This window comes from Triplophysa dalaica, chromosome 12 (genome assembly GCF_015846415.1).
Source record: "Triplophysa dalaica isolate WHDGS20190420 chromosome 12, ASM1584641v1, whole genome shotgun sequence".
Classification (NCBI taxonomy): domain Eukaryota; kingdom Metazoa; phylum Chordata; class Actinopteri; order Cypriniformes; family Nemacheilidae; genus Triplophysa; species Triplophysa dalaica.
In genome coordinates, this window is record NC_079553.1 from 18,515,062 (window position 1) to 18,528,670 (window position 13,609).

Below are 13,609 nucleotides of genomic sequence, written 5' to 3' on the forward strand. Positions count from 1 at the left end.
GCTTTGATAGGAGCAATATATTTAGGGATTCAGGATGATCCAGTCAGTTTTAATCTTAAATTTACTTAATTATATTCATATATTTTATCCTATCATGTAGTTCAGTGGTTCGAGCTAGGGGTGCCTCACACGTCCTAAAAAAATTAAGGCTGCGGGCTCTTTGATCGTCCCCTGGTGGCTGGCTGCAGTACAGGTCATAAATCGCGCCCGCTCCACGTAAAGAAATGGGTCAGGAGCCGCACATCAAAATCCAATTACACCTCAATTTTTTTTTTCCAAAGATGTTTTCAGATATTTTAGTAAATTTTTGTCACACTGAGGTATTTGCAGTTGTTCGTCTTTTGAATACGTTTGGTTTTAGTTAGTTACCAGGCTCTGACATTTTTGTGTAACATGTCAGCACCCATCGTCAAAAGTTTTAAGATCAATTTTTTGTGATGGAAGGAAGCGGCGTCACGCTGTCCATCTTTTATACAGTCTATGGTTCGAGGATGATGCTAGCAACACCAAGGTCATGGGTGTATATCCTCATTTAGATAGATAAACGTGTGTGTGTGTTTGTGTTTGCGTGAGAGATAGAGAGAGAGAGTTGGTGGATAGGGGGAATGTGGAAGTCTGACTAAACAATGTCCTTTATGCACCCTTGAGTCTGTGTAGGTGTGTGATGGAGAGGTAGATCAGAGAGAGATGAAGTCAGGAGAAACAACTGGAGTCAGTGTCTCACATGGGCTCTTGCTCACACACACTCACATTTTCAGCATTGTGATTATTAACAATAAGCTTTGGCCCTTTACATTAGACACTTATCAGATGTAATGTGATACATTCTCATATTAATAACTGCAGTTTATCTCACCTAATCATTTAAAGAGGACTCTCTCAACTCAAATCGGGAGAACCCTCTGTTTCAGAGTAGTCTTTTTTTATTTCTATTCTCTATGTTCCTGCTGTTTACTTCATTTTAAACTATTCAAAAGGAAAGTTGTTTGTGTGTGTTGTGTGTGATTATTTGTAAGGTAAAAAGATGTCTAAAAACATAAAAAAATGGAAATCAAAAGTAAAGGAAATCTGCTAATAAAAACACGATATCCATTGATAAAAAGCTGTGGAAATACTGGCGTGTGAGATTTCATGTTGGAGGGATTTGATTATGATGGAATATTGGTGAAAATAATGAGCATTTTTTATACTAGCAAACACTCAGTTGGGGGGCTGGTGAACACACACCTCACAATGAGAATGGCTGCACCTGCTCCCCTCAGAATAAGTGTTATCGGGGGATGGGCTCATCCTTCAAAATATACAAAATCTGTTTTACACGGCAAAGCCCTTTGTGTGGGTCTTCATATGAACGTGTGCAGGTTTAAATTTTGCTGATTTTGCACCCCGAGTTGTGATGTTATTATAATTGTGGTGATTATTTGTGTTAAGTACTGTGAATGTGTATGTGTGGTGTGTATAAAATTGCTTCAAGGTCTTTTGTTTTGCTGAGACTGCAGTTTTGCCTCTTTGGGAGCACATGCAGGTTTAAAAACTCGTGACTTGCAAAAGCACAAAAGAGCTGAAGTGATCAGCACTAAACAATACTGATGTCAGGCAGCCATTTCAAACACACCTATATTCACAAAAAACTGACTCACAAATGTTTTTAACATAATCTTAATGTCTTTAAACTCTATTTCGTCTGTTATGATTCTGCTGTAGTTTTTTAGTGGTTATCATTACTGCATTTGAATCCTTGACTCCTGGTGTCCTTGTGAAACCAATATTCAATCACTTTCAAAGGCCCCGCTCTCATTCACAAAACGCCTTGGTTACGACGACTGTAACCTCTTTTGCCTGATGGAGGGAATGAGACGTCTTCGCCTCGTGCATACAGGTGTAAAAGTAACCGAGACGTTCCCTTTCGGTCGGTCTCTCGCTTTTGTGTTGAGAATGAATGTTGTCCATATACGAAATGCCAAGGCACTGCGTCACCACTTCCAGCGGAGCGACACTGACTGGCCTAGGTGTTTCACAAGTGAGCGCTACCGCGAAATGTGACCTTCCGGTGGTGTAGTAAGATATCAATTTGAGAGTGTCAACGATGAGAGGCTCTTACCATCAGCCGTCACAGTCGGTGGCCTTCCTACTCTAGAGACGAGATAGCCGCCCAGCACCGTAAGGGACACTGGGGAGCGCTACTCCCTCGCTTGAGGTGGTGCACTACAGAGACCACATCCTACCGTAGGGAGGTGATATGTGGAAATACCTACACGGTCTCACCAGTGGGGAGATCTTAAGGCAATAGTCGTGTGGGGCCCCAACCAAGGGGTGCACATAAGAGGTGGAAGTCCACCAAGTGGAGGTTACAGGTTCACCATCAAGGGAACCGAAGATGGAGGAAATGTCAGATGGGACGACCCAAGAGGGGAGTCACTACGATTAGAGCACTAGCTCAGGTATAGGGTTCACCTCGTGGGGGATATCTCTACCTATACTGGTCTTAGTCTACAGCCTTCTCCACCTGGTCGTAAACCAGAGAAGTGCTTGGATGGAGGGAACGCCTGTATTTCGCTCTGGTAGGGGAAGAAGGGAAGCTGGAATAGCCTGGTGAGGGGAGAAGGCGCTTAGCAGTGGAACGTCCAGCCGGCAATTAGTCTTATCAGTTGTGTAAGATAGTATCGTGTAAGATGGGGGCTGACACCGGCTCTACATGAAGACTGTAGAACCTCGCAAAAATGTGGGGTGTAGCCCCACGTAAAGGAGCAGGGCGCACTGGACACAACAATGCAGGGGCTTCCTCCCCATGGGGAGTGCCTGCAAGTTCACCATCTGTTCCCTGAAGGCAGTGGTGGAAGCTTTGGGCACCAAAGTAGGAGGTAGGTGTCACTCTGCCCAAACTCAAGGCACTCGTTGGACAGAGAGAGTGCATCCAGATCCCCCACCCTCTTTACAGAGGCGAGCGCCAGTAGGAGAACCGTCTTCGTTGTAAGATGAGGTAAACTGGCTTCTCCCATGGGCTCAAACGGGGCCCTTTCCAGGCCCTCAAGGAATACGTTAACGTCACCAGAGGGTACAGAACGCTGATGGGAAGGATTCAGCCTCCTTGCGCCCCTCAGGAATCTGATGTACATGTCGTGCTGTCCGAGACACTTACCCCCAACAAGCATGTGATGTACGGCAATGGTGCTCGACATACAAATTGAGGATAGAAGGGGAGAGGTTTCTCTCTAGGCCTTCTTGGAGAAAGGACAGAAAGATGCCGATTGCACAACTCTGTGGGTCTTCCCTGCTAGAAAAACCACCATGACGAGAAAAAATGGCATACAGGCGCCTGGTGGATGGAGCTCTAGCCTGAGTGATGGTGTTTACCACTGCAGGCGGCAGATAGCTCAGGATCTCCTTGTTCCGTCCAGGAGCCAGAAGTGGAGGTTCCAGAGGTCTGACCTCAGACACCAGACTGTGCCTTTCCCCTTTGAAAAAAGCTCCTTCATCAGAGGAATCAACCAGTCGTTGTCTGATGCGTCAGTTCTGAGAACCAAGTCTGGTTTTGGCCAGTAGGGCGCAGCCAACAAGACTTGGTGCTCCTCTTCCCTGATTTTGCACAGGAGCTGTGCAAGGAGGCTCACTGTGTGGGAAGGCCTTCTTAAGTGCAGTAATCTGTCTGTGCCGAGGGGGGCCTCGATGAGGGCGTACCAAAGCAGGCAATGGGTGGTGTCCAGGGAGGCGAACAGGTCCACCTGTGCCTGCCCGAATTGCTCCCAAATAAGCTTGACAATCCGGGGGTGGAGTCGCCACTCTCCGCGGAGAGGAGAAGTCACCACGTGCAGAACTCCAGCTCGGAGAAAGAGAAAGTTCCACACTAGTATTTTATATGGGTTTCATAAGTCCCACAAAAGGATGCTGTTTATAAAGATGATGAAGTGAAGGAATCAGGATGCATGAGAGTTGCAGTCAAAATTCGAAACCTTTTAATTGTGCAAATTTCGCAAACAACTTATAACTACACAATGTAAACAATCCAATTCCCCTATTCCCATTGCGTCGCGAAGGGAATATTGGGCAGCCGCCGCGGAATGGGAAGCAGACAAAGTCGAGGCTGAAGGATGAACACAGCCAACCGTGTCCACAACATTTGGGGTAACACCTTGATAGACATGTGATCGGAGTGCGGACATTTTGTATCAATGAATGCTACTTCAGCATGCTGACGACCCATATTTTACAGCTTGACATTAACTGGACCAACGTTTATTCATCAGAAAAATGACCAAACAACTATTTTTTGTTTTTGTAAATGTATTCCGATGCTTATTTCATCTAATTTTAAAATATTAGCAATCTTAAGCCCCCCTTGAAAGTCAGCTGGGGCTGCAAAAATAATTAAATAATAGATGAAATTGTGAAATGGTCATGTGTGCTACTGAACCCCAAAAGTTCTTGATATATGTCAAAGTTAGGGGCTGGCCAAGCGTGCATAATCGGTCTAAGAGCACTCTTACAATACATGCATGCTCAACAAGAAGAAGGTCTAAGTACAGTTTGCTTGTGAGAATTGCTAATACAGTAGCATTATCTTTATACAATAACAATTGATTTCTACTCTCTCTGAGGAGACACACACACACACACACACATACATTATCTTGGAAGTCACTGTAATCACTGTATTGTCTATTCATGTACTTTTAAATTAGATAACTTAACATTACAAATGTGATGTAACAACATGTCACAGAACCTAAGCAAAACACAGCATTTCACCGGTAATGAGGTACAAATAAACAAAAATGAAGATTTGAAAGATTTGCAATAATAGTAAGTCAATTATGTCCGAAATAAATACTATTATCTAACAAAATTCCTGTGTTCTAAGACATTGTGTATACTATACAACATTTGATTTATGTGTACCATGTCACATGTTTGTGTGGCAGGTCAAAAGTAAAGTTGTTTTTGTGTATAAGAGAGAAACCTAGAGAGTGCTAAATAGATCACAGAATGGGATGGTGTTTTCTCTTCATGGGCTGGTCTCTAGAATCCAGAATCAGACGTATAATCTCTAAAGATGCTTAATGTTTGTCTGCTGAAAGGTGGGATAGAGAATATTTTTGTGTATAGATTTTCATTTATGTGATTATATGCAAATTATGTTTTAAACAGTGCTTATTGTGAGTTCCTGTAACAGCCTCATCTTTGTGCTTATCTGTGTCTCCAGCACAACCTCGAAACCCACATACACGTATATAATAAAGTGCTATTTGGCACACAATCTGTGCTTTTATTTCTATTCCCCTGGTTTTCCCTCTCGGTTTTAATTAGCATGTCTTGCTCCTGACGTCTGTCTCCTACATTGGAACACTCCATTAAGCTTTACGTGAGAACCATTTTCTAGCCGCGACAGCACCTATTTTAAACCGGGATAGTGCGCTCGCCTGGGAGCTAGAGAGAGAGGAATGGATTGGGATGGGGGATTGTGGGGCTTTCCTTTTAAATTATTCAAATCCCAAAGCAATCAAAGCAGAAATCTGCGTTCAGGCTTTACCTCTGCATTACACAAAGCACAATGTAATGTAGCTTGCTACCTCTGAATTTACCTATACCCTGGTCTGCTCTCTCAATGTCAAGACATGACATCAATACAAAAAAGTATTTTAGAATTTCTGTTGTTAGTACCCATAGTTCTTGGTAGGGAAGTAAATTCTTGGCAAATATTTGGATGTAGTTCAGCATATATTTTAATATAGATCCTATAGTTGCATACAACATGTAGGCCTAAATGGCCTTTTGCCACATGATAATTTAAACAACAAAGTTAAACAAAAGAAGTAAACAAAGGAGGAGATTGATAAACAAAAAATAATTAAATTTATAATGATTTATAACCTATTTGGGTACATTTTTGTTTCTAGTATAGACAATTCACAAAGACTGCTTAAATATATTCAGACAGAAATGTGTTCTTAAAAACAATGCGCACTTGTACTCGAGCTGAAGATGACCTTTGTCCTGATCACTAAATCATGTATTTAATAAATGAGATTAATTGGATTATGTGTTACAGTCTCAGATGGGGACACAGATCACACCCTGAAATCTGTTTTATAAAGGGCCAGAGGAGAAAGAGAGATATCAAAGAAGAATATAGAGTAAATAGATGATAGAGTCAACCATGTCTGTATTCAAGTCTGTAAAGAACTGAAACATACCCAGGCCTGGAAATGCAGTTTCGGAGATTTCCGAGATCTCCCTGTTCAAACTGTCCTTAGATCATTTGAAATTGCTGCACGGGGCGTTGCCAAAATGGCCGCCAAAAATGTAGTAAAAAGACATGCCTTAATGTACTCATGCCTTTATATAACTCAAGTCTGGCCTTTACTGCTGCCTTAATAGCAACTAAGGTTGTGGAGGGGGTGGTGCTGGATAAAAAGCTGGAGGCTGCTATGATGCATGTGTGCATGATACTGTGTGAAACAGCAGCTCTTGTCATCAATCACACGCATTTTATGACACGCATGTAACGAGGGATGCAGTGTTTGCTGCTGTTATTGGATTGTGTGTGCGCTCTTTATTTCTCACTCTTCATCTACTGTACGATTTCTCTATCTCATTTTGCTTTGGGTTTTTCCTGTCCTCCATTAGTCCTTGGATGAGTTGTTTTCTTTCTCACCCCTCTCTGTCTCATATCCACAGTGTAGTGTGTGGCCAAAAAGCTCCATTATTTCTGATGGTGTAAAGTTGCTTGTCGTTTCTGTTGTGTGTATGTATAGTAATGATATTATATCTGTTGTGGTTAGGAAGTGTATAATAATCCTATTGTTGTGCAAGATACATTTTTATTTTACAGTCCTGTAAACACACTGATAATCTGCTTGTCTGGTGCACTGCTGTGAATGTGTGGTGTTGAGATGTCCGTGTCTGTCACTGATGGCTGGTTAAAGCTGGTTTTGATGTCATGCTGTGATCGCACTCGGTTTTAAGGTCAGGATGCTGATCTCACAGTCAGAGTTCTTGCTTAAAGACACTGAACTCTTTAAACAGTACATTCCCTCTGCAATGTGTCTGTTTATCTCACTTTTACCTCTCTGTTTTCTCTACACAAATGTTGTCCAATTATACATTTAGGCCCATTAAGCCACAATACCAAATTGATGCAATTAGTTATTAATTTAACTATTTGTTTTATTATGCATTTATTGAAAAAGAAAATGAAACAATGGCTTCAAAATGTCCAAAGCTTTATGTTTTTTGATTCTGAATTCTTTTCTGATATATTATAACCACCATAGATCTTGATATGACCTGCTTATTATATGGGACCCAAAGATGTATAAAGAAATGCATTTAAAAATATATTTCATATTTTGGAGTTTGCAAGCTCTCGATATTGCTGATTTTTTTTTTATTAATGTTAGTCGGTGTGCTGTCCATGAGAAATTAATACTGAAGTTTTAAAACTCTTTTACCTCTTTCATCTCTCTGTTCAAATGCACAGTACATTGACCATAACCTCCATCTACTTTGTTACACTCTTTACCAATTGTGTATTTTTTGTTTTTGCAGTGATCTTCTGTCATCAAATTACATTGAGAGGCAAATATCAGAGGAGGGAAAATCAGTCGTCATCAAAGTAAGTACATTGGGTTGCTCTTTCGAAATCAAACCAATCTCTGCTTGTTATTTGCTTCTCTTAGCTCTGGTTATTCTTCTCAAAATATATTGTTGTAAAAACGCACACACACACTAGATAAGTGTTGAAATAGGTTTGTACGCGAAATGTGCCCTTTTATAATATGTTTAGCTTTTATTATAAGTGTGCTACTGTTGTGTTTAACCCCAATTATATAAGTGAGTTCTCCTCTGTGACCGTGTGAAAGAAGAGACGGGAGACACAATGAAAGTAGATGAACAGATCTGTTTCTCTTTGCCACACTGGGATTTAGAATCATATCAGAGAACAGGCACGTGTGTGTTCAGATGGGACACGTTACGCCCAAAGCAGAAGGTGTTTGCACGTTTAAGCCCATTTGCAGATTCTTACAGTGTCCTATTTGTGCACTGTGTGTATGTTAAGACCATCATTATCACTAGGTGTATGTTTTATAGATTATGTATAGTTGATATGACAAGGGTCATATTCTCTACCAACTCTCTGACCTTCATAGTTAAGCTGTGACTGCTCCTTTAAGACTAGTAAATGCCCTCTTTGCATGTGAAATAAATAAAAGGACCTTGCTACGTCATTGATGTACAATACAGTTCACGCTTGTCTAACGCCTGAATTTCTGGGTGAATTCGGGTAGTGATGTTAACAGAATCAATCAATGCGATCACAAAACCAAAATATTTTGTAATATTCCTCCATTTTAATAGATAGTGGAGTGGGTTATATTCCCAGGAAACACACACACTGATACATTGTATACCTTGAATGCCCTGTGAGTGTATGCCAAATGCATGATATTAATGTAAAACAACATGTTGTCAAAAACATATACACATCCCAGCTGTTAAGCCTGAGGACTGTGTGTATGTGTGGCCTTGTTTTTAAATTCCGGTGGGGACCTAAACCTGATTGCACACCAACACATGGGGACTCATGTCACCTTGGGACCAAGATTGAGGTCCCCTTGTGCAAAAACGCTTATAAATCGTAAAGAAAAATATTTTTGAGAAATCTAAAAATGCAAAAACGATCTTTAGGTTTAGGGGTTGGGTTAGGGGATACAATATACACTACAGTATAAAAATAATTACGCCTATGGACTGTCCCCTGAGAGATAATAAACCAGACGTGCATGTTGAAATCACACCTTGATGCACAATTCTTGTTTTTAAAAGACTGGGTCACAAATATCACCACAATAATGACAATTACCAGTGATTTGTTTAAGGGGGCTTATAAAAATGATACTTGTTTATTTGAAAATCTAAAAGTGTAGAAAGGTTTGTTTTGGGGTAGGGTGAGGGGATAGAATGATTTTTGTTTGAAAATGATAATGATGATGTGTTTTTCGTCATATGATGCAATTGATTTGGTTGCTTTCCAGTTTGATAGCATTAATGTCAGTTCATGCATGCTTTAGATTGCATTTTAGGAGACTTAAGATATTTAAGTACTCCCAGTTATTGTTTGGCAAATTGGCAGCGGAGCGCAAGTTAAGTTTAACTTTTGCTTTTCCAGCTTTATAGTCTGTTACCAGCTGCAACATCCCTACCTCTTTGTCCGTCACTAAAAAACCTCTTTGTCTTTGCTCCACATTGCTGTGACATAAAGAACCTAGATAAAGGCCTGACAGAAATTACACAGGCAGACGTGTCTAGCGGTTTACACATGCGCAGTAAATTTTTCTGATGTTTCAGTGTGGTTGGGCAACATTTGGAAAACGATTGAAAACTTTCCTGTGGACGAAGAGTGTAGACATATGCTGCGTCCGAAATCGCATACTGTGACAGTATGTGCTGAATTTAAAAGTACTTACCTGTCGACCATTACAATACTACGTTCGATATAGTATGAGTGGGAGTAGTATGAATGCATTTCAGACATACTGTGTCCGCCATGTTTTATGGTCATGTGACCCAAATGCTCTTTGACTTGTAACGTATTGACAACAAACCTATACGTGAGCGTTGATAAAAATGTAATTTTCTGTTTTAATGTTTTGCATACTGTGGGTTTCAGACATACTATTCATGACTCATACTCATTTTCGCCTACTATATAGTATGGAAGTTGGCGATTTCAGACGCAGCTTTGTCTTACACCACGTCTACACCGGACACGACAGGCGCGACATGACATGACAACCTGCTTGTTTGCCACGCCGCCCTGGATCTAGTGTGAACAAAACGTAAAATTATAATGGGTTCTAATTAGTGGTGGGCCGTTAACGGCGTTAACGCAGTGAGACTCTTATCGCGCGATAAAAAAATGTCGCCGTTAATCTATTCTCAAAGTTGGGTTGGGAGCTGGGTCTGTACTACGCAAGCTATGATGACTTTCACCTTGATATTTTAGTGCGGATGTATACCAGCTTAACTGCACTGTACGGGGCGAGAACGAGATTTTTCAACTCGCGTGATTCGCGTCATTCGCGGAAGCAGAAGCCGCCTCATCATCTCATAACCAGGGCTTCATTTGTGCGATTCGCGCCGCAAGTAGGTCTATTGGCTCTTTGCATTAACATATAAATCACTCGCGCTTGACGCGCCATTCGCGTTTGGTCTGAACACAACATAACGTTACTGTGAAATTACCGCATCAAACGTGACGTGCTAACATGGATGCAGCTATGAAGCCGCCGGGTTTGCTTCAGGGAATATTAATTTTTAAGAAAATTACCAATAGAAACATCGACAAGACTAAGGTTGTTTGCACCTTGTGCAATGCGGAATTGGTTTAAAAAAAACACTTTCTCTCAACAGGTAGTGGTCTAGCTTTAGTTGAAACCAGTAACTTTGTATTGAGATCTAATGTATTATGGCTCCTGTATGACATATTGCTTGTTGCTCCCTAACTCTTTGTAAATTGCTTTGGATAAAAGTGTCTGCTAAATGACTAAATGTAAATGTACTGTAGGAGCTCTTCCAGTCTCAAGTACCACCTAAACGCAAATCATCCCTTAGCTAATGCGGAAGTAAGCACAAATTCATTTTATTGAACATAATTTAATTTTCATCACCAATTATCATAGTAGAACAGCTTTCTCAAGCAGTTTGTGATGCATTTTGGAAAGAGGAGATGAGCCCCTGGTCTAATGCGCCACCTGAATGAGAAACCCGTTCTCAAAGATTTACTTTTAGTCATTATTTGGGAATTAATCTAGATTAATCTAGATTAAAAAAAAAATCTATGCTCACCACTAGTTCTAATGCTTTTCCAATGTCTTTTGTCGCCCCAGTCGCGTCCGGTGTAGACAAGGAGTAAGTCTGTCTCTACAGCAACTGCACACTTCAGGAATGTGTGTGTTTGGTGCAGACTAGCTTCACCTTTTGATTAGCTGACGAATGAGAACAGAAAGTGCTACATGTGAAATAAAAGAGAGAAATGCCGGAGAACAACAAACTCAGAACACCAGAGGAATGGATAAAACTCAACGAATGCAGCTTTTTTCTAGTGAAGAGAGAGAGAGAGAGAGAGAGAGAGAGAGAGAGAGAGAGAAAGAAAGAGATGAAATGAAATTGATCTGCTGGTAAATGCTGCTGCTTTAGTCCTCTGAGAGAAAGCAGGAAGAGAAAGCTGCAGGCCTAATGGCAACCGAGCACTTACACTAGAAAACATTTTCAAATAACACACACACACTCTGTCTCTCTCAAGAAAGCTTTTACAAGTTTTCTGTTTACTTGAGCACAAACAAGAGGCTTCGGTGACCAGTATGAATGTGGGCCCACATGCACAATATAAATATTTAAAGTCACAATCCAATCAAACACGAAAATTCTAAGTGTTTAACACAGATTTGCAGTGATTATTATAATAGATTTCTTTTTTTTTAATTTGCACTTGTTATCTTTAATCAAAAACGTTAAGCTCCTCTCCCCATCTCAACAACAACTCTTGCCACATGACAACCACATGACCTCAGCAACAAAAAAGAGGCAATGGCATTTTTACCCCTCCCCTGCAGGCCTAATTTACCACAAACCAATCAAAAAGGGAAGGGCAAAATAAAGCCCCGCCCAACATTTTTTTTAATTTAAGAAGCCGTTTACGGAAAAGAACTCTATCGCAACTTCCGTTTCAAGGTGACTTTAATGCAGGAGCGGACAGTATGACCAAAAGCTTATATAGCAGTATGAGTGATTTTATATCAGGATAATGTTATATGTAATACAATAGAGTTATTTTTTGCTGGAAAGACAACAGAATGGGATTAATTGCTCACAAAGGGGGGGACACCTATATTTAGCTATACTGTAAACAAAGGGAGTGTGATAGCAGTGTGCGTGCTGTTTATTATTGTTTATTTATTGTTGTTGTTTGTTTCTTTTTTGCAGGGTGGAGAACATTGCTATTACCATGGCAAAGTACGTGATGCACCGAAATCCTATGTGGCACTTTCAACTTGCCATGGATTACAGTAAGTCCCTGTGGGCACAAGCACATGCTTACGGTAGCTGTGCAAAATTATTTAAATTAGATTGCACGCTGTTTACTTCAATGTACACATTAAAATGTGATGTCTTACACACACACACAGACCCTGTATCTCTCTTTCTAAGACGCATTCATAAATAAACACATGTTAGCATGCCACAGTGGCGAGCCAAGGCAGCTATTATCCCATTCAACAATTAGAGCTGTATAATTACAGCACGCTATTATCCTCCTCTCATATCACACACACTGATGCTCAAAGAGCTGTGTGTGGGTTTGTGTGTCTGTGTGTTTGTCGTTCTATGATTTAGTTTTTAGCACAATCCCCCAACCATTCCCTGTAAGCAGTAAATGCTATTTCCTCCGTAGTTCTAACCAGACTTAACTCTTACAAGCGACCTTGTGATTGGTAGCCCATCTTACCTACTAAAATACTACCGGTCAAAAATACCGCTACATGCGGTTGTATCATGTTCTGCTTGGGATTTTCACTTTCAACGTAGAAAACAAATGACTCGTCACTAGGAAAATGACTGCCTGTCTGCCTGAGGAGAATTTAGTTAGTCTCTATAGAGCCTCATACACAGCCTCTCTGCATGGCCCTCTGGGATAGCTCAGTTTCTTTCCTCTTTATTTTTAGTGTAAGGAGGAGTCAGGTCAGATCCATCTCTCTCTCTCTCATTCTCTCTCTTTGTGAATACATAGATAGTCCGGTAGCTCAGAAACAGAGTACTAAATAAAGCAATTAAGATCTCACAGATTCATTGATACTCTTTAACATTCAATTAAATATTATATATTATAATAAAGGCTGTAATACTTAGACAGATATTGGGTTGAATTTACTAAACAGTTGCCCTTTTGCATATATTGGCCCCATAAAATGTGGGCAATAAATGTAGTTTGAAAAGATGTTTATGTCAGATTGTGCACAATAGCTATAGTGGTCAACACTGATTTGTTGCTTGATTTACAAAATGTTATTATTTATTCATAAAAAACAACATGTGTGCACAATTTATTATTTGTAAACAGGGCTTATAAATAGGAATTTCCCATAATTGTGAAGCAGTAGGTTAGTGATTCTCAAACTGGGGGCCCCAAGATAGATCCAGGGGGCCCTCAAATTTATGGCATTTTCATAGAAAATATAAAAATCATCATACATTTTATAAAATCAAACATAAGAAAAATAAGACCACCTGCCAAAATAATTTATGTTCCAGCACAGTTTAGACCTTGCGCCTGGACTGCAGTTTACTTCCGGTTTGTGTTTGGCTAGTGTCTAATAATATAACTATTTATATTTTATTTTATTTATTTTAATAAGTTATTATTATCTTTTATTATTTTAGTGTATAATAATTGTATTAAATAAATGATTTGTTGAATTTTGTTGGATGTTCATCTTATTTAATAAACCATTTGTTGAATGGGTCTTGTAGTTTGGTCGCATTTAATTGGGTCATTTGACTCGGCTAAAACAAATATTATTGTTTATTTTAGATGTAATAAAATGTGTAACCA

The 13,609-nt window shown here is 40.0% G+C and overlaps 1 protein-coding gene across 5 annotated transcripts in view; it reads left to right on the forward strand.

Annotated features, from left to right (window-relative positions):
- Window positions 1-13,609, forward strand: part of adam22 (ADAM metallopeptidase domain 22) — a 48,487-nt gene that overhangs the window by 6,851 nt on the left and 28,027 nt on the right. For all 5 annotated transcript variants that reach the window (XM_056763505.1, XM_056763502.1, XM_056763503.1 and 2 more), the window contains 2 exons: window positions 7,546-7,612; window positions 11,983-12,065. In XM_056763505.1, the coding sequence (XP_056619483.1) occupies window positions 7,546-7,612; window positions 11,983-12,065 (150 nt within the window). The remainder of the gene's footprint in view (window positions 1-7,545; window positions 7,613-11,982; window positions 12,066-13,609) is intronic.